We start from the raw sequence: 24,464 nt of genomic DNA, 5'->3' as shown, positions 1-24,464 counted from the left end.
CCAGAGAAGATGAAATTTTAACTCTAAATTATGCATCTCACTTGGGAGCAGGGAGAAGGTACTTATCCTGTGCTTTGTGGGTGTGTTTGTGGAAAAGTCTAAGCCATCTTTACGGTGTTGTTTGGGAACAGACCTGCTGCTGCTGAATTTACTGAGCATTAAAGCCGCTTTTTAAAATTAACTTTGTATGTTCGGTTGTTAGGATTATAGATTGTCCTATACTGTATAAGCTATGCTATTTTAGTATTCCTCTTTAGTGAGGTTTTTGTTCTAAAATTGGTGTGTGTGTATGTACAAGGCAGATTAGATAAGAATTACCCTGAAAGCATCTGTATTTAAATTTGTTTGATAAAAGGACTATTTATTCATATCCCACAGAAAGAATCGTGGGATAAGAGAGCAACACCATCATAATTTATGTTTAAAACTGTTGTCTGTTGAAGTCTTCAAGCAGGGGACCTGAATATTTTTAGAACTCCAAGGAGATGGCTTGACAAACCACACACACTTTATTTTCTCTGTCGTGCTTGTTTTTCCGCTTTGGTTGGCCGGCTCTTATCATAATAAGCCAATCATGTGCCCGGCTCCCACCCTGTTCCTAGGAGCAGACAACTAAGGTGCTAATGAAAACACACACAGGCTTTCCTGAATGAAAGTCATGTGACTTGTTCTAGTTCCTTTATTGAAAGAGAAACCTTTACCAGAATAGTACTTCAGAGAAGGAGGCAGGGCGTGTGGAGCAGTAACCCCGGGATCCGGAAACCAGGTTTCTAGTTGCCGACCTTGCTGAGTCAGGTACGAGAGGAGTCCCTCTGTCTCACTCTCTCCGGCTGCAAAGCGAGGCCCTTATTACCCTCTCCTCTTGTGCTCCACGGGGCAGTCCAGGAGCTTGTCCACATCCAGAGAGCTTCAGCTCCTCTGGAGAAGTATGCCAGTAAATCCCGCGATGCTGTTGATGCTTACTACCTTGAAACCCCCAGTGTGTGCAGGAAAGACACTTGTGTTGATGCGTGTTCTTAAATTAAAAACCCCAAAACCCTCATAGTTGTCTGAACGTGGAGTCAGTACCTTCCTGAGAAATGCAGGCCTCTTCTATTTGGTTTCACTCCAGTCTCTAAGAGCCATTGTTTACTCCCATCTCTATTTCACTTGAGATGTTTTTTTTTTTTTTCATAGATAATTATCAGTTGTCATGTAGTAGTGTTTTAAATTACATAGTAGAGTAACAGCAAAGGAAAATAGCATTCTAATCCTGAAACTACATGAGGACCGCACTTTCTGATGACCTTTTATGATGTGGTCATATATTAAGAGAAATTGTCAAGATGAAAATGTGTAACTGGAGTGTAGATTTCTCAGATTGACAGTGTTGGCCCTTCATCTGGGGAGCATCAAGAGAAAAAGAGAACCCTGAAACTTGGAGCTGCTGAGTCATCACTGTTTGACTGGGACTTCGCTCCTCGGGGCTGACTCAATGAGAGTGGCCACTCCTGTGCTGTTTTTGGTTTGTCTGGTTGTCCCAGCTGGTCAGGAACACCTCCAGTGTCTGATTCTTTCATTCTTCCGTGGGCCCACCACCCTCCTGAAAAGGAATTTTAATAGATAACTAATGCTTTATTTTCTTTAGACCTTAGTATTAAAACGCGTCTCTTTCTGCAAAGAACTTGCAGAAGTTTCAGGACCAGCACGGGGATAATGGCTTTTCTGTTAAAATTCCCACTAATGCATTTTCTGTAGAAGTGGAGTTCCGAGAGCCAGTTAACTTTTGGTATCAGATTTGGCAGGTGGAAAGGGTTTTTTGTTTTGTTTTTTTGGGGTAGAATCGAGTGTTCCCATTTCACCTTAGAAACTTAAGGGAAAATGTACCTGGACTCTTTTTATCTGCTCTGCCAAGTACACGGAGCAGGAAAAACAGCGGGAGAGAGTCCTGCCCCCTCAGCCCCCACGGGGTCTTCGCCAGGGCCCCTGTAGTAGGTGAGTTTCTGTAGACTTTATCTGCTGCAGACATGAGTAGAATGTTTTTCCATACAAGTTGGGGAAGGCTTTTAATGCTGGCATTTTTCATTTGCCGAACAATTTTCTGAACCTGCAAAATCAGTGGTTATAAACCCGTTACTGATCAGGTTGTAGGTTCCCTAGAACAGCGCTCTCCACATTTCAGTGCGACGATTCTTTCTGTGTTAAGTTCATCAATTTGGATGTGTTCTTCAAGATGGCAGTGATTATTCTGAATCACTCAAGGCTGAATATTGTAGACAGAGCTCGTCTACAATAGATTTGTAGATTTGTTTCTGGAGAGAACTGGTGAAGTCATCAGTCAAGATCGAGGAAATGCTGAGTCTAGTAATTGCTCCTGACTCTTCCATGTCTTTCTGGCTGGCTGGCACCGACTTGCATTAACTGTGTGTGGAATTAAAGAGCACAGAAGGAAGTGTGGACAGAGAGAGCTGGAGTCTGTGTTGGAAACTAGCGTTTGCTTTGTGGGTGCAAAGTATACAAGATACGTCTGTGCTTGCGGGGTGGGGGGGGGGGGGTCTCATTTAATTCATTGCATCAGAATGGAATTGATTGAATTCCGCTGAAATGCAATTGGGTTAAAACTTGTAGGCTACATGTTTACAAGTGTTGTAACAGTCAAGTTAGAGGTTCTGATTTCTTTTCTGTTGGATTAGGAAATGTTAAGTTTGTATCCAGTTGCTTTTACCTGTCCAGAGTTGATCAGGCAAAGGTGTCTTCACATGTGGCCCTGCATTCTCATTCCAGGGGTGATATTTATGCCCATAGACAGGATTTAGAAAATACTCTTTGCTTATTGTGCTTAATTTGGAATATTTGGTCAAATATGGTGGTCTATAACATACATTAATGAATGATTACATGCATAGCATTTTGTAAACACTGGGCTTTTTAGTATCAGTTTTAATTAAAGAGTACCCAGCTTTCCATAAAAATTATTATTTGGGGGTGATGTGTGTGTGCGTATATGTGTTTAGTTTCAAAATTTCTCATCCAGTTGTGCTCCAGGAGGCTTAATGTGGATATTTTTTTTCATAATTCAAGCTCCAATACGGAATAATAATGTTCTCTAATCATGTTAAAACTGTGTGACCTTAAGTATATCTATAGTGTTAACTGTGACTTTAGTCTATCCATTAGGTATTGGTACAGATAACTTGAGTGAATTACTATAGTACAATGTTAAATTCCAATTCTTTCAATGTGAAAAAAAATAGGTTCTATATAGAGTTCATTATATTAGTGATTTTAATAATTATCTTAAAATCCATATGTATATCTTAATATAATGACTTGTATTTTTACATAGAATCAATGCATAATCTTTAATATTTATAAACGTGACCTAGTACTTAGTGCAAATTCAAAAGTCCTTATTTATATCTGCCCATTTTTTTTGCCTCCAAATTATAAGTGTAACTAGTAATGCCCAAAACTTGAAAAGCAGTGAATGAGGCTGAAAGTTTGCTACTAAAGCTGAGATGATGAAAATGCAACCGTTATTCTGGTCAGTGTTGAAAGATAATTGCATGTCCCTCTCTTTCCCCTTGCAGTCAAAAGAAGTGTTAAAAATTCAAAGAGTAGGCTTTTTGTCATGTTATAGTGTTCAGAGGTTTTAATACCTAGAGTCTCACGTGATACTCCAAAAGCCCTACCTCAGAGCGGAGCTGCCGGGGTCCCCGTTTTTGGAATAAGGAGCCTGCAGCTCAAAGAATCCCAGCGACCTGTCTCGGAATCCCGGAGCCAGGACGGGCGGTGGTGGGTTGAACCTCGCAAAGATGCCGTCTTACCACCTGACTGCCGGCCAGTATATCCCGTCTTCTGCAGGCCCTACATGCTGTCTCCTTGGGAAGTTCATTTGCTGTAGTGACCTTGGGGTTTTCTGTAGACTCGCCTCAGGCAGCTTTCAGGTTAACAGCTGGGCTGTTACTTCACTTGGTGATACTGAATCTCCCTGTCTTTTCTTCCACATGTTATTCATTCAGAGTAAGATGGGTCAGCTAAGCAGGAAGACTGGATGATAAAGGAAAGCACCCTCATTTTTTTTTAAAATATATTAAAAAAATTTTTTTTCCATTTTGGTTGGTCTGTAATTGACTGATAATGTTGTGTTAGTGTCAGAAAGCTCCCTTATTTTTTAAAATGGTTTCCACACCTGCCGGGTTGAAGAGCTCAGGATTCAATATTATTTTCAAGGCTCTGGTGGTGTTGGTGGGTTTCAGAGTTGAATTGGATTGTTGGTTGGTCATCTGTTCTGGGGATCCCAGGGTGTCTTCCTGGACTTCCAGTGACCTGCAGAGTGGACACTTATATTCCTCAGCTGTCTTTGTTTTCATGAAACAAACTGTATATCATGTCTGATAAGATACTTCCCCCTTGCAACACCAAATGCTTGAGATGAGAAGTCTCTCCACACAGTGTGGTAACAGTCAGGAAAAAAAAAAAAAAATCCAAGGTTGCTTTGAGGAAAAGGGGTGGAGAACCCTCAGGTCTGATGAAACGCATTTGAAGGTTGTGAAAACAGAGGCCAGGGGAGGTGGGCATCTTCTGCAAGGTCACTGGTTTAATTAGTTGGTAGCAGTGTTTGTAAACATTCTCAGGAAGGAATGGGATGTTCTGTGTCTCTGCGGGCCTTTGTCTGGTGATGAAGACCTTGCTCTTCCGGCAGGGCCTGCCCCCTCTGGGATGAGGCATTGTCTGTAGAAGTGCTATTTACTAGTCTTTATTTATTTTGGAGCCTCTCAGGAAATTGCTTTGTGCATGCGCTACGAGGTGTGATGGTGGACAGAAGCAGAGAAAGTAGACACCTAGATGAGGAAGCAGCTTGGAATCAGGGTGATGGCCCAACGGCCACGTGGGCAGCATCTCCTGGGGGTGCAGAGGGCAAGGGCTCAGCGGTCAGTCAAACTCATGTGCTTCCTTGTAAGAAAAAAGAGAGAAGGAAGAAAGAACGTTCTTGGGGTAATTCAGATCAGAAGACCTCTACAATCTAGGAAAACATAGGTCCTTTTTCTTTGTTGGTGGGTCACCTTGGTCCACTGAGCCAGCATCTAGTGGGTCTGTGGTCTCCATCATTCTGTGAGGGGTCCTTAAGATGCATTCCTTTCCTAAGTGAAATATCATATACTCCTCATTATGGATAAGTCCGGTAACAGTTTCCTAAGAAATGAGCCATCACTCTGTTGGGTGATGAGTCTGTCCGAAAACGAACAATTTTAGAATTTGCCTGCGGACCCTTCAGTGACTCATCAGTGGTGCTAAGAGGTGATCTCCTCCAGAAGGGATCATTTCACCAGTGCCTTTCTTGGTTTTGAGATTTTTTTCTTTTTTTTTTTTTTTTTGAGGAAACAAATGTATTTACTTACCTTCATTGTTATAGAATGAGAAATGATTTTTCAGAAGGCGCTGTCTTCCTAAGGGTTGACTCCGAGCCCCCTTCAAAAGGCAGACAGGAAGATGTAAACATATGTAACAGTTCACACAACCGCTCTCCACGCTCAGAAGAAAGGGTAGCCCGGGCTCTGCTGCCTCGCGCCCTGGGGAGTGGTCAGGGCGGTGTTTACACGAGCTGTCAGAATCGCCAGCATCTGAGCAGAGACCACTTCCTTCCTGGCAGACGCAGCCTGGGGGTCAGGCGCCTGCCATCAGGAGCGTGTGCACCAGCGATTCCCGCAGCATCGCTGTCACCCGGCGCGGGCTAAACAGGCCGGGAGTGAATGGAGTGATGAAACTGCCCCTTGGGATCTGACGGAAGCTGAGTTCAGGGGCCCTGTCTTGGGGCGCTGGCTCTGGGGAGCACTTCCCCAGTTAGGTGGGAAGCGGATGGCTCCAGATGCGCGTGTTTGTAAATCAAAGCCGCAGCGTCTCCCTGGGGGAGGTCTGGCACCTCCCCTGAAAACCAGCCCTCCTGTGAGGACCTGGGACGAAGCGCTGGCTGCCTGGCCCGGTGCTGGTCCTGGAAAGCCATGGAACGTGGAGGCTGAGGTCAGTGACCGCGTCACACCGTGGAGAAGCCCCTGACCTATCCTGGGAGGGACACACCTGTTCCCTGGCCTGTCAGGCGCAGCGGAGGCCCCACGTGGTCCCTGCTGCTTCCCTCTCATAGGGCTTCTGGAGACCATGGTGGATGGATGGATGGATGGATGGATGGATGGATGGATGGATGATGGGGGAATTGAGAGGTGGGGGAGAAGTTTTGAAATTAGGCCAGGATGCTCTCCCTAAATTGAAAGACTGTGCAGGTAGTGTTTTAGAAACTCCAGGCAATAAACAGGATTAAGCAGGGAGTGAATTAGAGGCTGTGGTACAGGTTGACTTTGTTTGAAGATGAGGGATGGGGGGGCTACAGCCCAGAACCCCTGAACTGCTAAGACAACGGGAATGCCTAGAAAAGGAAAGGGGTCTGTTTCTTACACCACAGCCTGCGTGCATTTTTTCAAAGATAAATTGTTAATGTGATTTGTGGTGGTGCCATGCTTCTGTTTTATTCTTATATGATGTAGGTACTTTTAAAAATTGTTTTCCAGCATGAAAGAGACCTAAAATAACACTTTCCATATTATGCAAATAAAACGGAAAACAAAGCCATAGACTACTCATAAGCTCTTAACTCATAAGCTCAGTTATATTTATACCAAATTTTTAAACAAATATCTAATCAAATATTTCTATCAAATAGGCTTGACAAAACTGCTACAAGGAACTCTTCTTACTTCACCAGTTAAACTTTTAATAAACGTACAGTTCAGTTGAAAATATTTAGATGGATTTTCGCCAAATATCTTAGTAGCAAAACTGCAGTATCTGTTTCTTCTTTTCTTTCGAATATTATAAAACAGGAGTGGACGTTTAGCTCAGTCCATTTCAGAAAACCCACCTTAACTGATTGAATAAACAAAAAAAAAAGTAGACTTTAATAGTGAATGATGTGAATATTCAATATGAAATACCGCCACACTCCCGTAAATAGCATTCATGGATTTTGAAACATTCTTTCGATTTCATTTATTTCGACAGCTGTTCGAAATGAGCATTTTCTTTCCAAGGTTAAAGTTCACGTAGCTTCCAAGCCGACAGACGCTGTGGTGTTGAGGATCGAGTTGGAGCTGTGAAGACGCAGAATCAGGGACAGAACTTCATGTCGGTTTACTTCTTGCTTCTTACCCCAAGCGGTTTAGCCTGTGGGTCGTGCTGGTTTATGAGCAGACTTGGTTCCAAATGAAATATTGCACCCTAGTAAAATGCCCACGTTTCCCCGGCGTGGAGCGAGCGTTTTATTCAGCCCCTAGAATAATTCTGGGTGATGAGCGTGCATCTTTGCCACTTGCGTCTGCGGCCGTTCAGCTGGGATGCTCAGAGTTCATCTTTGCGTTCCTGCTTGAGCCGTTCTTGGCCAGAGACACAGGATGGACCGTTGCCGCTGGAAAATTCTGGCGCAATCACAACTTAGAGCGCCTCCCCCCGCCCGCCCCCTCTGCTCCCCCAACACACTCACTTGGGGTCCATCCAGGGAAGTGGAATTTCCACATCAGTTTTCTTCTCTGAGGACCCCCGGGTTTGATTCTGCTGCCAGCCCCTCTGAGCTCTGGGCTGTCTAGCCTCATGACTCCCAGCATCACTCCATGTGTCGTCTCTGCCGTCCAGCCCCAGAAACTTTGCTAGGTCCCTGGATCCCTTCCCCTGCCTTCTGAGTCTCCGCTTGCCCACAACTCCTGCTGGAGAGAGACGCTCCCCTGCGGTCCGTGCGAGGGGCGGCTGGACCCGGGCATGTCCCGGTCCCTTGGCCCTGCCGCTTGGAGCTGCGGTCATGAGTGCGCGGTGTGTTCAGGGCTGTGGCTGTCCGTGAGGAGTCAGCATTTTGACTTCAGTTAATATTTTTCTCATAAACGATCTGTAGACATTTCACATAATCACAATTCTATCTATAGGTCAGGCTTCAACCTTGCTCAGTTTTTAGACGTCCGGATGCTTTCTAAGGCGAGTTCTGTTTTCTTTAGGCACGCCTGAAACTGCTTGGCACACCCTGACTTGAGCCTTTTTTAGAAAGTGTGTGTTTTATCTGTTTTTTTTTTTTCCCCTCAAAAAAGCAAGCAAACAAATGACAGGAACTTCCTTTCAGGGGCTCCTGGGAAGAGGGGAAGGTGGGCTTGGGAGCAGGAGAGACGGAGGCTGGGGAGGGTCCTTCTGCCTTCAGATTTCAGATTCAGCTAGCTTGCTGTGTGCATGCTAAGTTGATTCAGTCGTGTCCCCGACTCTTTGTGACCCCATGGACGGTAGCCCGTCAGGCTCCTCTGTCCATGGGATTCTCCAGGCAGGAATACTGAGTGGGTTGCCATTTCCTCCTCTAGGAGGTCTTCCCGACCCAGGGCTTGAAGCCACGTCTCAAATGTCTCCTGCCTTGGCAGCCGGTTACTTTATCACTGGGGCCACCTGGGAACAGAGATGCAGATCGCGACATGCTGTGTACTTTAAAACTCTGTCACCCATTTGAAAAATACCAAAGTGCAGGCTGGGATGAAAGAGGTTTGGCTTCCAAGTGGAAAAACAAAAAAAAAAGAAACAACCACCCCCCCCCCCCAAAAAAAAATGACAAAGGTACCGAATCTTCAAGCCTACCTTTGAAACTGAGGACATAAATCTGATATTGACATGTGTTCAGAGCATGAAGTAATAGAGGTGATGACAAGTGTTCCCGAAACTAAACAGGGGAGAGGGGGGCAGAAGGTGCAGAGGAGGCGAGGTCTGGGGTGTTTACGGGGAGAGTCCGTGTGGGCTGTGACTAGAGGGGCAAAGGTCCCGGGGCAGAAAGTCGCCGGTGTGTCCCAGGGCCCGGAGGAGACCAGTGCAGCCGGCCGGGAGCGAGCAGAGGGCGCTGGGGACACCCGGACAGCCGCCCGTGACGTGTGGCGCCTGCCGTGAAGACGGTTACTGCCCAGCAGCACAGGCAGAAGTACCGTTGCTTTGGACCCACATGTGAAGCGTTTTAAAAGCTTTTCCTCTCATTTCCCCAGAGCATCTTTTTTTCTCCCACTTAGCATGGTCTGTGTCACCTCTTGACTTTCTCAAAGATTGTGCATCACAGGCGGAGAGACCCCAGAGTTCTCTGGGGCGGGGAAGCTGCTGCGGGGTCCCTGGGGTGGGGAGGGCCTCGGGGGATGGGGGAGGGGGACGGGGGAGGGCCGGGGGGGGGGACGGGGAGAGGGACGGGGGAGGGCCGGGGGGGACGGGGGGGAGGGCCGAGGGGGCGGTTGTCGCAGGGTGAGCAGTGGCGCCAAGGGCCCCGGGCGCAGCCGCAGAACCGCGTACTCCGCTGCGCAGACGCGTCTGGAAGCGCCTTAGGATTTGTAACACATGTTTAGTAGGCCCTCCAAGAAGGAGAAGCCCCTGTTTTTGTTTTTTAAAGGGACCACCCGAGAGGGAAGGGGTCCAGCGGTCGGTGGGCCCCGGGGAGCCTCTGCCGGGCGGTGGGGAGCGGTGCTCCGGGCGGCTCAGGCTGCCTGGGGTTCCGTGTCCCCTCGGTACCCCGGGACCCTCCTTTGCAAACCTGGGTCGGTCACTCCCTCCTCCCCAGGGCATCCATCCGCCAGGTGTGCCATCCTGAAAGGAGCCCCGGCTCAGGGTCTGCAGCAAATGGGTTTCCTTCCTCAGCTGACTGGGAAACTAAAGGGGTAGATAAGCCAGTATTACCTCTATTTCTTGGAGATGGGACCCGAAGAGGAAAGCGCTGGTGGGGTGATTTTGGAGCTGAGGGTGTCAGAGCCCAAGAGAAGCTAGTGAGTCACATGGGAAAGACCCTCCCCTCCTTTCAGCTTGTCTTCGAGGAAACCGCATCCTTGATACATAGTCTCATGTGTGGTTCTTTGTAACTTACTTGACTTTTAAGGACTTAACATGGATTCAAGTCTATCTTTAGAATGTAGGCTGAGTTTTACTTAATTTTTCTTAAATGCGTAAGAAAGCAACGGTCTGAGTGAAGTGTCTTAACGAACCTCGCCCATTTCAACAAGAGAAAAGCGACAATGTCATCCTGATTATTTATTTCATCTGTATTAGTCGTTATTTCTTCCCCTAGGGGCTGCCATGACATCATCCTAGACCGTAAGGATGAAATTCCGTTTCCTCTGTCAAGTGTATATCTTAGGAAACATGCTTACGCGCGTGGGCCTCTTGATGTCTCTGGTTTATAAAGTTGCTCCAGAAAATTTAGTGGGTAAGGGATCCCGGCAGGAAGCTGCGTGTTTGCATGTCGGGAGTTTTGTGACCAGCGCCCGGGGTCTCGGCGGGGGACATGCGGCCAGAGGCTGTGTTTCTTTCTCGGTGTTTGCCTCCCCGGCCCTGCAGGCAGACGGCACGCGTAGACTCGGAAACAACTGGATGCATGCGTCTTCTCGTCAGATCTGTCAGACACGTCTGACGCGTGGGCAGGTTTACTCTTGTTCCTCTCAGTTACGGGTCAGGACACCGTGAAGCCTCCTGTTGAGTTCACGTTCAGTTCGATACAACAAGTAGAAATTGTAAAATGGCCAGCTGCCCTCTAAGGATGATGGAGAAAATAAGTTATTTTATCTTAATTCATGTAGAGCGAGTGTCACAAAATCGTAAAGCTGTGAAGTGTGACGAGGCGGAAGGGATCTGCCGGGATGGGGCATCCTTGTCTGCACGATGCTCCGCTGGGGGGAAGGGCCTGTGTGTGTAATCTTGGGGCATGATTGTAGTCGCGTGCGTCCTTCTGATTCCTGCAGAGGTGGGTGGGAGCCACCTCCATTCTCGGGAGTCGTAGAGAACTCCTGCCCAGCTTCTGGAGCCCAGGGATGTGTTAACATCGATGAGCACTTCCTTTTACTGTAAGAAATGTCTTTACACTGAGTTGATCGTCTTCCCCGCGTTTTCTCTGTGACTCTTCAGCGGCTTGGGACGCTGTCTTGGCGTGCCTGGGTGTGAGTTCCTGCCCTCTGCCTTCTCTCCAGGGGAGAAGGGAAGGGGAGCGGGTTTGTGATCACGGCTGTCCCAGCTGGTCCCGTCTGTGTGCCGTCTGGACAGGACTGGGTGTCCTCCGTCTCGCGCTTGCCGTCCTCCCCCCGGAGGCACCTCCCTGCTCCGTGTCTGACAGCTGGTGGCCCTGGGCCCTCCAGGGGGGGCCGGGGGCCAGAGTTCCAACTTCAGGCTCCCACGGCTCTCCCGAGGGGCCCGGGTGAATGGGGTCCCTCCCAGCAAGCAGGTGGAGGAAGAGCTGTGTGGAGGTCAGGCTGTGCCGGGGCTCCATAGGTCTCCCAGCAGGTTTGCCAGCCGAGGCTCCAGTTCTGAAGACATAAAGACGCCGTGGCCCGTGGGCTGACGAGGGTACCCGGCAGCTTCACCTGGCCGGCCAGGCAGCTGATGTCTGCAGGTGAAGCCGGGCAGGGCGCGGGCGGTCATCTACAGACCAGGGGGTAGCGGAGTCTGGGTTCCCCCGGCCCCTCTTCCCTGGGAAGGCGTGGCCATCAGCTGCTGTCTCCCCCACCCTTTTTTTTTTTGTTTGTTTCCAGTAAACGAACCTGATAAAGGTGTTCTGAAACTCCGCATCTCCCACTTTTTGTTAACTGAAATTTCAATCGGGTACTTTCATCAGGCTGTAAGTGGCTCTCATTGGCCACAGAGGAACTGAGATGTTCGTCTGCATTGGGGGGCGCGGCTGTGTGTGACCCCAAGGGAACCGAGGTCTTGGGCCCCGTGGCCCACCTGGCGGGGGCCTCGGCCCAGACGAGCGGGCCATGCCCGGGGCGTGCAGAAGGCGCCTGAGCAAGGCACTCTGTGCTGCGTCCGAGAACGTTCGCTTCAAACAGCCCGGACTTACCCCCTGCCCACCCCCCATCAAAAAACAATCCTGCTTCTGTTCTGCTCCTTTCCAGTGAAAACAAGTTTATTCATTTTTTTCCGGGAGCTGTTTGCCCGCGTGTTTGTGCATTCATGGCCTGTTTACTTGCTGCCCGAAGCTGCAGTTGCTGGTGACGTCACTCACGGGTGTAGGTTTGAATGAACCAAAGGCCACGATGGCAGATGTGCCCCGAGGCTCCGGAGCGTGGGGCTGCCTGGCTGGGGGCCCGTGGCCTCCCCTCTGTAGGCAGAGCCTAGATCTCAGCCTGAAGGCCGGGTGGATTCTTCCTCCAAGAAAGGGAGCCGGCCGCCCTGTCAGGGATGTGTAGTCGGTGGGAGATTGACCCACAGTCTGGACGCTGAGACTGTTGAGGCCCCCGCAGTCTGTGTCCAGTGCTGGAAGACGGCTCAGGTCACTGGCTGGGGGGTGGCGGTGGGTCAGGATATGTTCCCCCTTTTTTCTTTAAATCCTTTTTTTTTCATATGATAAGTCTTTCACGGCTCCTATTTTTAATACATTCCCAAGTTTTTGCACCATCCGTAAGTATAAAAAACAGAGTTTCCGAATCCTGAAGGTATATCTTTTTAACTATACTCATAAGTATGTTTCCTATTCAGTGATATTTTAGAGGGGGTTTGAGTTGTGTTTGGCATAATTTCAGATTTCCGGAAAATGCTTATTTCAGTTTCAGTAATAAAACAAAATGAATCAAACTATAAAACATAAAAGACCTAATAGAAACTCTTAAATATTTAAATATCCGAAGGAAAGAACAGTTCATTTGAAATGTTATGTAACAACAGGATATTTGGGGATGGTTATATTTTGAATAAATTGTTATTCTACATTCCTTTCACTTTACAGGTAGGTAGGTTTAGTCACTAAGTCGTGTCCAACTCTTGCGACTCCATTGACTGTAGCCCGCCAGGCTCCTCTATCCGTGGGATTCTCCAGGCAAGAATACTGGAGTGGGTGGACATGTCCTTCTCCAGGGGATTTTCCCCAGTCAGGGATTGAACCCGGGTCTCATGCATTGCAAGCAGACTCTTTATTGATAAGCCACCAGGAAAGTCCTTTATAGGAAAACTGTAGTATTTAGGTTTGATATATATATAGTTTCCACTTTATGAAAAAAGTATAGTATTTAGGCTTGAGAACTTCACCTAGACATGGTATTAACATTTTTATAGTGTACTTTAATAATACAGCTAAGGAAAGAATTGTACCATCATTGCATAGTTGGAATTTTAATGCAAGTTCTATCATTTGGCCCAAACTAACATTTATTGTTTTCGAGGGCAGACACATAATACTTAGAGTTGCATTTTCAAATGACCCAAGAAAGAGAAGAGATTTGGACCCTTTTTGAGTTGCAGGTCTAATGTATGTAACTTCTTTTCGAGTCGAAAGAGCAGTACTGTAGGATATATTTAGTTATAATCCGATTTATTCGATTCTGCTGTTATTCATGAAACATCGAATAGACACGTAAGGAAAACCGCTTCCAAAAGAGCGTGGTGGCTTCATAAATGACTGTGACTTGCTCCCTCCTTCTCAGAAGGGTCTGTAACAGGATAGCAGGCTGTACGTGGAGGGATCAGATCTCGAAAGCACATAAGCTTGCAGGTAGTTTTCCAAGGGGCTACCCGCGAGGTATAACACACAGAGGGAGATGCATTGTAACTCTCACAAATTTACCCTTCCTTCCCCTCCTCATCGTCCTCGTGTTCCGGGGCCATGACGTCTCTGTCACCCTCACTCAGCCCCACCGTTGAGGATGAGAAACGGGGCTGCGTCTGAGTGGGTGACCAGGGCCACGTTCTGATAAAACTTCATTTCCAGAAACGGGCAAGAGCCAGGTTTGGTCGTGCGTTGCTGACCTCTCTCTCAGAAGGCCACTCCTTTCTCCTGGGCTTCGGACAGTCCTGAGTCCCTTTTGTGCTCCTTGAGAAGATTTTTATTCCGCTTTTCTGCCTGTAGAACTGACACCAACCAAGTGGGCTTTGGTTTCTGTTGAACTCATCAGCGCTTCGTGAAGGACTTTAACAGGCACGCGCTGAGTATCGGGTAGGAGGTGGTCCAGGCACTCCAAGTGGCGGAGATCCACCATCTGCAGGTTCCGTCTCCTGGGGGAGTTTACAAACAGCTGATGGTCGCATGTAAAGGTTTAGGCTCCAGGACCCAAAAGGAGTCCTCCTGACTCCTCCCCAAGGCCCTCCCGTCTTTTATTTGCAGAAAGGGGCAGCCGTGTCCCCGGTGCTGCAATGACGAGACTTCTGGGAGAAGTTAAGGATTATCCTTTCTTGCCAATTAGCTCCGAGGCTGCTGGCAAGTCACGGAGGCTCTCTCATCTGGTTTTACCTAGAAAAGACCTCACATTTCATAATTTATAAGGGAAGGGTCTGGGCTTCCCAGGTGGCGCAGCAATAGAGAATCCACCTCCCAATGCAGGAGACATGGGTTCGGTCTCTGAGTCGGGAAGATCCCCTGGAGGAGCAAATGGCAACCCACTCCAGTACTCTTGCCCAGAGAAATCCACGGACAGAGGAGCCTGGTGGACTACAGTCCACGGGGTCACAAAGAGTGGGACACGACTGAGCGACTGAGCACGCGTGCAGGAGAAGGGTCTGCTGACAGTTCAGGGGCATTTTTGCCTTTTGGGTCTTTGGAGTTGAAGCAAGTGCTTAGTTGCTCAGCTATGTCCCACTCTTTGTGATCCCATGGACTGTAGCCCACCAGGCTCCTCAGTTCGTGGGGATTCTCTAGGCCAGAATACTGGAGTGGGTTGCCTTGCCCTCCTCCAGGGGATCTTCCCAACCCAGGGATCGAACCCAGGTCTCCCGCACTGCAGGCGGATTCTTTACTATCTGAGGCCCCAGAGACTTGGCGCAGAATCAGTAATGTTTACCCTGTCATGTTGGAAAAGTCTTGCCTTGGAAGAATAGCTTATAGGATCCACACATCAGGCTTTCAAGTAACAAACAGGAAAGGAATGAACACTTAAGCATTAGGACATAAAGCCAGTGCAGGCTACTCACTGTGAAGTTCACCCGAGTTGCTGTGGATAATTGAGAAGGGGGGTGGGATTTGAAGTGTGTTAACAAACAGTCCAGGGTTCCCTGGTGGCTCAGCTGGTAAAGAATCCACCTGCAAGGCAGGAGACCTGGGTTTGAGCCCAGGGTCAGGAAGATCCCCTGGAGAAGGGAATGGCAGCCTACTCCAGTGTTCTTGCCTGGAGAATCCCAGGGACAGAGGAGTCTGGTGGACTACAGTCCTTGGGCTCGCAAGGAGTCAGGCATGACTGAAGTGACTAACACAGACACACGTGCACACGCAGAGTCTAGGACGCCTGCTTGCTCTCGTCCTCGGTGATGAAGGTCTCATGTGCAGGATTAAACACGAGCTAGAGGAGAGACGCCTTTTATTAACCCCAGCCTCATGTGAACACTTGGTTGTCTCATCCTGTTTCCTGTTGTGTCATTAATATCAAGTTGCAACTTGATGCCAGGAAATGCCTTTAATCACAAGCATTTGGGATGAAATGATTTTAATTGTCCATGGAGATGATGAGCTCACCTCCAGAAGGTTCTAGCTCTTCCACAAGTTGGGTTGATCAAGTCACTGACCACACCCGTTTGTCCTGGAAGACTCCATACTTCCGTAGTTTCCTTGTGAGTTCCCCCCCCCCCCAACTTGCAAAGTTTAAGTAACCGTTTTTCTTAGAATCCTTGGCTTGCTTGTTATCACACCCAACCTTACTTTTTTTTTTTTTTTTTTGTATATCCTAAGAGTGTTTTTGCTTTTAGTAAAGTGGGGAGATACTGAATTATCAGGTTGCCTTTTCTAGGAATTTCTCATGTAACTGAAAAGTTTATTTTCTCTCATCATTCCGTGTTTGTCATAAGAAGTCTCAATGAACTTCTAGGACATGTTTGGGCTCCCCAGAGGGTTTAGCTCTTTTTTAATTGTGTTTGCTACTGGAAATATAAGTGTTTATTTTAAGAAGTATAATGTTTCCTTTTTGTCATGCAAACACGTGTCCGTGCTGCCCCTTACTCAGGCCTGCCTGAAAACACTAACCCGTGCGCACCTGCCGCCTGGGTTTGCTTTCCTTCTGGTGCACTGCTGTTCACCAAAGCCCTGGGAGGCCCCGGTCCCTGCCTGGGAGGGGGGTCTACACGGGACTCTTGTCTACATCCAAACCCAAATAATCACAGGAAATCACTTTAAAAAGCCGTGAGTCAGAACATGCTCCAGAGTGCTGTTTGAGGTTTTTTTTTTTTCTTTTTTTGCCAGAGCACATTTCCCCGATTTATTTCTGAAAACTTCTCGACCCACCGCTCACCACATTTTCCACCACGGTGCGTGGAATCTGGAAGGCCTGCTTGGTGGTGGTGTGACGTGTGTCCAGGTCCGAGGCTTGGCGGCTCCCCTGCTTGACTCAAGGACAGAGTTTTTCAGTGATATGTTTCCTTTTTCTTTCTTTCTCTAAAAAATAGAGCAAATTGGAGGTGGGCCTTTGCTGACCACACTTGTGCTCATCTGCATTCTGGTTGATCGTTTAAATGGAGGAGAAAGGGCGGAATTAGCCCTGGTCCCCAGGGATTTACAGTAACTGAAAGGACTGTATCCGTCACGTGGATGCCAGTTGTCACCAGTGACAGTGAAAAGAAGGAGGTGGGCGTGGCTGGGCTGTGTGGTGTGCCTTGTGGAACAGCTTCAGTCTTTCTGCTGAAACTTCGTTTTTTAATCAAGTAGCTCTCGATCGATGCTTCTGTGAATGGGTCTCTTTACACAGGAGTGTCTAAGCTCAGAGCAGTACAGCGTGTAATTATACAACCAGTTCAACGTGCGTCAGTAAGTTTCCACTGTTCCTAGACGCATTACCTCCAGGAGCAGAGTCAGAATTAGCGTATGTTGCTCTGTGATTGTATTCCTGGGTAGCACGTGGTCCTGGCCACATTTGTTCCTCATGTTACCCCTGCACCCCCTCAGTTCAGAGAGTGTCTCATATTATGATTGGCAGTGTGGAGAGATCAGAAAATTGTTTGTTCTTTGCCTCTAGTAGGATTAACATGGATAATAAAATAAATACAGTTTTGCTGGAATCCATAGTTAATAAAGTTGAGGGATGATGATCTAGAGGGTTTTTTTTTTCCTCCCTAGTTGACTGAACCAGGCTAATTTTCACGGGGAGGAGCGATTTTAAGCTTCCCTGGTGGTTCAGATGGTAAGGAATCCGCCCACAATGCGGGAGACCTGGGTTCGATCCCTGGGTCAGGAAGATCCCCTGGAGAAGGGAAAGGCTTCCCACTCCAGTGTTCTTGCTGGGAAAGTCCCCATGGACAGAGAAGCCTGGCGGGCTGCAGTCCATGGGATCGCACAGAGTCGAACATGGCTGAGCGACTAACACTTTCACTTTCAGAAGTAAATAAATACGTGGCAGCCGTGGACTCAGGTCCTGCTTCTGGACCCTTCTCCCTGGGATGCAGGTTGCGGAATGCGGGATGTGGGATGCGGGATGCGGGTTGCAGGAAGGAGCGACAGGACCAAGGGTGGTTCTGGATGCTCCCCTGAGTGCAGAGAGGCTGCTTGCTCAGCGCACTTGAGCCCTGTATCCCAGGCACATCCCCTGAGCGGTCCCTGCACCTTCCTTCCGCAGGTCCCCTCCTGAGGATCCTGGGTCAGGATTCCTGGCAGAGCACATGCAGGAGGATCGCCCTGTGAGTCAGGGGTGAACCTCGAGGGTTTCAGCAGCAGGTGACATGGGTGGGCGGCCTGGACTGACATTCGGGGGGGCCATGCGGAGGCTCCCTGCCCTGACCGGAGGTGTTCCGGGGCCGCTGTTGTCTGGCCCAGCGGGAGACAGCTAGCGCCCACGTGGTGCCGCTGGCTCGGTCCAGGACATATCCACATGCTTGGATGCATCCGCGTTTGAAGCGCCACACACCTCTCACCCAGATGCCCGTCTCTGAGCTGACGCCTGTCCTCTCTCTGGCCTCAGCCTGCCCACATCCTCCCCACATGCTGTGAGCACACCCCGCTCCCTGTGACGGCACGTGTGTGGTGTGTGCGCGCATCCTCGTGGCTCCCCCGGCCGCGTGCAGGACCATGCCCCTGCCCCTGCCTTTCCTTGGAAGCCTGGGGCTGCCCAGCTGTCGGCTCAGCGTCTTGGGGAGCCCTGTTCCTTGCTGTCCCCACCTCTGGCCGTGTCCCTGGGCTGCTGACGGCCCGCGCTTGTGCCCTTCGAAGAGCGCCTTCTCCCTTTGCTGGGGACCACAGCTGAGCATCCCCCTTTGGAACGCAGGTGTCTGCAGAGGGCAGTGCACCTGTGAAAGAGGTCCTTGCTTCCCTGCCGGGAAACAGCCGTCCTGTGACTCCCATTCCGGCGGGAACCGCCTTCCTCATCCTCCCACGAGCCTCCCGGAGGCGCCGCTCAAGAGCAGAATTGGGAAGAAGGCTGAAAGGTCACCGGGAATAAATACACAGTTCACTTCTGGCCCCCGAGTGCTCTGCTTTCAGAAGGCTGACGCTTAGAAACTGAAGTTCTGACAGCTCTGTGCTGTGTGCTTCAAGGAAGTGACACGTTCACTTGATTAGAGCTGATGGCGCTCTAATGGCAGGAGTTGGTTCATAGCTGTAAAACACCCTTAAAAACAGAGCAGAAATGTCCATGGCCCTGTCAATCTGCAGATGGTAAAGGAAAGTAAGTTTTTCAGCAAGTGTTAACCCTCAGTGAATGTGTGTTTAGAGTTTGAGGGGTTAGAGAACTTACTTGCTTAGCTGTTTTCAAGGTAATGGGGTTGAGTGTTAACACAAGACGATTTAGCCACATTTAGCTAATCATTAGTATAAAAATAAACTCTGAACAGAACTCTCTCTGGAAGTGTGACCCACAGGGTCATGACTGCCTCTGCGGTGGCCACAGGACTCTTCCCACAGTCAGGGCCGGATTGACGAAGTGCAGCCTCATTTAGGGGGAGACGCAGCTCAGGTGGTGGTTCCGTCTGTTACTCAGTCGTGTCAGATTCTTCGCGACTCCTGGACTGCAGCACGCCACGCTTCCCTGTCCCTCACCATCTTCTGGAGTTTGCTCAGGTTCATATTCATTGAGTTGGTGATGCCATCCAACCGTCTCATCCTCTGCTGCCCGCTTCTCTTGCCCTCAATATTTCCCAGCACCAGGGTCTTTTCTAGCGTGTCAGCTCTTCACATCAGGTGGCCAAAGATTGGAGCTTCAGCATCCGTCCGTCCAATGAATATTCAGGGTTGATTTCCATTAGGATTGACTGGTTTGATCTCCCTGCAGTCCAGGGGACTCTCGAGAGTCTTCTCCAGCACCACAGTTCGTAAGCATCAATTCTTCGGTAGTTCAGGTAGATTTTGACAATTGCCTGTGTAATTAAGGGATGCAAACCTTCAAGTTCTCAGTTGAGAACTTGAAATAGATGGAGCCACACCTTTCCTTTGGAGGAACTCTGGGGCCCTGTTCTCCATTACATTTCATGTTCCGAGTAGTTTACCTATTAGGTTTCTTAAAAGACATAAGCCTTTTTTAATATAAGATAAAGTGGCACTGTCTCAAAATACCACATTGTTGGGAACTTTTTTTTTTTTTTTATTAGTTGGAGGCTAATTACTTCACAACATTTCAGTGGGTTTTGTCATACATTGATATGAATCAGCCATAGATTTACACGTATTCACCATCCCGATCCCCCCTCCCACCTCCCTCTCCACCCGATTCCTCTGGGTCTTCCCAGTGCACCAGTTGGGAACTTTAAGTCATGAAAAGTGACAGTGTTTATGTTGTGGGTGGACAGCAGCGTCTATGCCGGCTCTGGTTTGGGCATCGCCTGGCTACAGAGCAGGTGCCCACTCTCGGCCGTGGGACACCCTGGACATTTCCGTCTCGCTGGGATTAGCCCTCAGAGCTCAAGATGAACAAAAAACAGTAGATGGTACGAAGAAGTAAATCCGGGAGTGTGGTGAGAACCGATCATTAGAATTCTAAGTGATTTTAGAGTAATATGCAGAGATGCTGGTTAAGTAACTCACAGCCTCGCGGGACGACACTGTTCTGTTTACGACGGCGCGTGACCCGCCGGGCGCTCCTGTGACCGGGGGAGGGGTACTCAGCCTGGCGTTTTTGTCTAAGAGCCGAAAAGAGGCGGTGTGCTGCGACAAGTCAGTCTTCCTGGTTGCTGTGTCCCCTGGAGAAGGAGCCAGCAGAAGTGAGCTGAGGGAATTTGGAAAAAGTTGAGGAAGTTTAGTCTCTCAGCCCAGAAGGGCGGACGCAGTCGGAGGAGCTGGTGGGCATCCTGCCAGGTCACTGTCAGGGGGTCATCGGCAGAGGGAGGGAGTGTGTAACGGGAGGGTTTGAAATCTAGGGTCATTTTGGGAACAGGGAATATTCATTGGAAGGACTGATGTTGAAGCTGAAACTCCAATCCTTTGGCCACCTGATGCAAAGAGCTGGCTCACTGGAAAATACCCTGATGCTGGGAGGGATTGAGGGCAGGAGGAGAAGGGGACGACAGAGGATGAGATGGCTGGATGGCATCACCGACTCAATGGACGTGAGTTTGAGTAAGCTCCGGGAGTTGGTGATGGGCAGGGAGGCCTGGCGTGCTGCGGTTCATGGGGTTGCAAAGGGTCGGACACGACTGAGCGACTGACCTGAACTGGACGAGGAACAGGCAGAGGATCCATGAGCAGGGCTTCCCTGGGGCAAACGTGTGGACTTGTTAGTTCTCCCCCAGTCTTGCTGTGACACATTCACGCTATCCGTGTGGTTGACAGCATGCTGCGCCACGTGGCGAGGTTTTCATTGTCTCCACAGCCCCGTGAGGAAGGCATTGGTCCTGCCCCCTCTGTCGCCAGGAAGGTCTGGGCCCCGGGCGGTGAGGGGGCCCTGGCCAGGTCACACGGCCTCTCTCCCCACCAAGGGGAGAATCCTGGCTGGTTTTCTTGCATTGAAAATAGGACCCTCACTTGCTGGATCTCACTAGCACACTGTGAATCCATCAGCCCAGCTTCCAGGGAGACTAAGTGGGAGTTTTACCCATCGAGCTTGTCTCTAGGAAAGTGGAGTGAGTAAAAGTTTGCTTCCCAAAGTGGATCGCTTCCTGAAAAGTGACCAAAGACGGGGAAGAGGGGACCTCGCCTCCCCACCCAGGGTGATTGTGCGCACAGTAAGCCCACTGATGCGTCTGCTTCCTCTTGCAGAGTGAAGACCTATCCAGCTTCACCCCCGTGACGACACGCATCACAGAAAACCATGGGAAGAAGATGCTCAGCATTTTTTTAAAAACACATCGGAAGCTGCTTGCCATTTCCTTTTGGATCTGAGCGACTGTCGTGTGTGGACGCACCTGTGACCCAGTCAGACGCAGACGTGCCCGTCTGCCCCGGTCTCCGGGGCAGGGGGTGGTGCAGTCCTCCTCTCGCGGTTTGTGTTTTGGTTTTCAACATGAGTGGAAGGAGTGACTCACGAGAAGATCGGACAGTCTTGGTCGTGGCCAGTGTCTCTCTATCTCTCCTCGCCCTCGTTTTGACGCAGCAGATGTATCCCGCAGCATGCTAGGAGATTCTCCCAGCTCGCGTTCAAGTGGTAAAATCTGGTGTTTACGGACATCCGCTCAAAACTACCACCGTCCTACCTCAGTTCCAGGTGAAGCCGGGTCGGCGTGGTGGGGGGGGGAGTCCCCCTCTGCTGGCTGAGTCTCCAGCGCGGTCATCTGCCTTATCCCCCAGCCCCGGACACAGCTGCTCATCCAAGTCCAGCCCAGGGACCTATGTGTTTACTCCCACACAGAGCCCCCGCGTGGGACTGACATCTCTCCACGGAGATGCAACTCGAGATTGGACTCTGAAGATGGATGGATAAATAATAATTATTATATGTAACGAAAGCAAGCTACTTTTGCAAATCATCAACTGTATGGGGTGGGGGAGGGTGGGAGGGGCGGGGTCTGGGAAGGCCGGGGTTGGGTGTGGGTTGAGTATCTCTTTTTACCTTTAAGAGACTTGTTCAAGCTTCTCTCTGTAGATGTTTATGTAGGCACTTCAGATTGCAGACGCCTTTGATCCTATTGACAAGCTCAAATGTCTCTGCCGTCCTTAACCTTGAGCTTGCATTTCTCTAACCAAAAATTCACGTAGGCATGCGAGCCGTTCCAAGACAGGGGTCAAGGGTTGGGCAGGTCTCTTCTAAAATGTATTATCTTGATGACGACGCACTCGTGTCGGGCCATGAGGCTGCCCCAAACAGCGACGACAAAGACACAGAGAGACAGGAAAACGGAAAAGGACCTGATAAAGAAGGCATCCTGGGACACAGGGGAAGCAAAGCAATCTCACAGTGCACGTCACTTGTCAGAGAAGTTCCCGACGAGGGGACCCCTCTTCGTGTGTTCTCAGTGTTCTGGAAATATCAGTGTTGTGGCGATCACCGAGGGAGTCCCTAGAAGCCACCGCCCTTGACCTGCAGAGTGTCAGCTCACCTCTGCGCTCCCTTGACACGCGGGCGAGGGGGGCTCTAGGCGCCCCCACTCCCACGGGCCCATCCTCAGTGCCTCTCTGAGAGTCCTATAGACGTTACGCAAATTCGTTGGAGATACGAGTTGGGTTTTTTTTTGGGGGTGGGGTGGGATGGTAGGGGGAGAAAAAAATATATATAAATATATAGATATATATCAGTATAGAATAATGCATTCATAAAATGAGGCTTTTCTAGAGGAAGACCAAAAAGATTCGATGTCTTAAACCTATATTTAATCGCAATGCAAGCGTCTTTCTCCTTCTACGCTGACCTTTCGGAACAGAGGATTGTATCGCAAGACAAAGTTGAATGTAAAGTGACCTCCCTGAGAGCTTCTCAAGTTTCACTTCTGGAATCACGCACCACAGCCGTGCACAGACCATCTGATGTTGGTTTGAAGGTCATGTTCAGTGTGTATATAGAGAGACTTTATGAAAAAGATGTATAAAGTGTCCTAAAGGTTTGGTTTAGTTCTGGGATGCGGGATGGATGGAGTTGCTATGGAAACCGCCCCTCCCTGCAGGACTGGACATGGACCCTGCTGGATGCAGCGTCAGACTCCCCTTCCCTCACGTGGTCCTGCCACCCTCCCCGTGGTCATGTTCCTCCTGCCGCTTCAAACGAGCGACATAAAAAAGTTGATAATATACTAAATTTTCTTCTATCTTGTACATTTCAAAAAAGAAAAAAAAAAAAGGCATATGCAATATTTACATTTTTAATTTAGTTTACAGAATGGAACCAAAATGTATAAATGTTATGTTTGTTAAAACTTCACAATGTATATTGGGTCTTTGTACATTTTGCCTGACTTACCTTAAAGTTAAAATATTTTTTGCTATATAAACTTTAACAGTTATTAAACAGTGTTTTCTTTTGGGGGGATACGTATTGTTTCTGGAGATCAAGATGTTAAATATATTTCTCGCTGTCGTGACATGACGAAAGACTGACTTCTCCTGCTGTCTTCCACTGTCTCCGCTGTACAGAAGGACCGACATGGCACTGCTGGGAACCAGACTCCACGGAACTAGACTAGTGCATTGTATTTAGTCTGTATTGATCATGGATGCTCTCCTTAATAGCCATATGCAATACAATAAAATACATTATTTATGAAATGAAGACCGCCTGGATGATGCTTTTTCCTGTGTGGATAATGAATTTGACATCAAGCCATTCTTCTGGTGTTCGGAGTCATTAAGTAAATATTTGGCTCTTTAAAAACGTTTTGTTACATCTTCATTTAATAGTTGTATTCTGGAAACCAGGAAACAACCCCCCCGCCCCGCCCACGCCACAACGTGTATGAAAAGGCGACGTATTAAGAAAACAACAACAACAAAAAACTCACTTTACCGAGCGTAGAGTCATTGCAGGCATACTGGATGCTGTTTCGTTATTTTGTTTATTGCCTTGATTTTTTTTGTTATTTTATTTATTTTCTTGGCCGTGCAGCATGAGGGATCTTAGTTTCCCCATCAGGGATCGAACCCCGGCTTCCTGCAGTGGAAGCTCAGAGTCCCAACCCCTGGACCACCAGGGGAATCCTGGATGCTGTTTTAAATGCTGGGCAAATATTAATTCCCTCATGGTTCCTAATAAACTTCGGTGGTGGGAATCACTGTCCCGTTTTACAGATGAGCAGACTGAGGCACAAAACAGTTAAAGGACTTCCTGGGGTGGGGGCAGAGCTCAGGAGGGGTGGGACCAGGACTCGAGTGCAGAAGCACACCCTCTGAGTCCGTGCCCGAGTGCCTGCTGCGGCCTGACTCCTGAGATGCAGCTGCCAGACAGACAGCATCAGGGCGTGGGGTGGTCACAGCACCAGAGGCAGGAGGTGCAGAAAATAGGAAAAGGACCTCTAGTGATTTTTATCAAGGACAACTTGACCTCCTTGTTAGAAACCACTTTTTTATACATCCACTTTACTGGCATTGTATCAACTGAAATGCAATAACGCCAGTGCCATCTCTTGAACGAATAAAATCAGAGCAGTGTGGAAGGTGATTTTTGAATGCTGGCTTTTAAATCTCAAGCCTGGTAAGCCCT

General features: G+C 48.9%; 1 protein-coding gene across 6 annotated transcripts in view; it reads left to right on the top strand.

Moving 5' to 3' along the window:
- Positions 1-23,537, top strand: part of IRS2 (insulin receptor substrate 2) — a 30,633-nt gene extending 7,096 nt beyond the window's left edge. The window contains exons 2-5 of one of the 6 annotated variants that reach the window (XR_009691401.1): positions 16,166-16,280; positions 17,532-17,592; positions 18,177-18,336; positions 21,098-23,537. Coding sequence is in view for 2 of the 6 variants with exons in the window: in XM_061133688.1 (XP_060989671.1) it covers positions 17,532-17,592; positions 21,098-21,128 (92 nt within the window). In the remaining 4 variants the exon portion in view is untranslated. The remainder of the gene's footprint in view (positions 1-16,165; positions 16,281-17,531; positions 17,593-18,176; positions 18,337-21,097) is intronic. The other 5 variants (XR_009691400.1, XR_009691403.1, XR_009691402.1 and 2 more) reach the window with 5 other exon arrangements.
- The last annotated feature ends 927 nt before the right edge of the window (positions 23,538-24,464 follow it).

Source organism: Dama dama, chromosome 30, assembly GCF_033118175.1.
Source record: "Dama dama isolate Ldn47 chromosome 30, ASM3311817v1, whole genome shotgun sequence".
Classification (NCBI taxonomy): Eukaryota; Metazoa; Chordata; class Mammalia; order Artiodactyla; family Cervidae; genus Dama; species Dama dama.
This window is presented reverse-complemented; position numbering and strand designations above follow the sequence as displayed.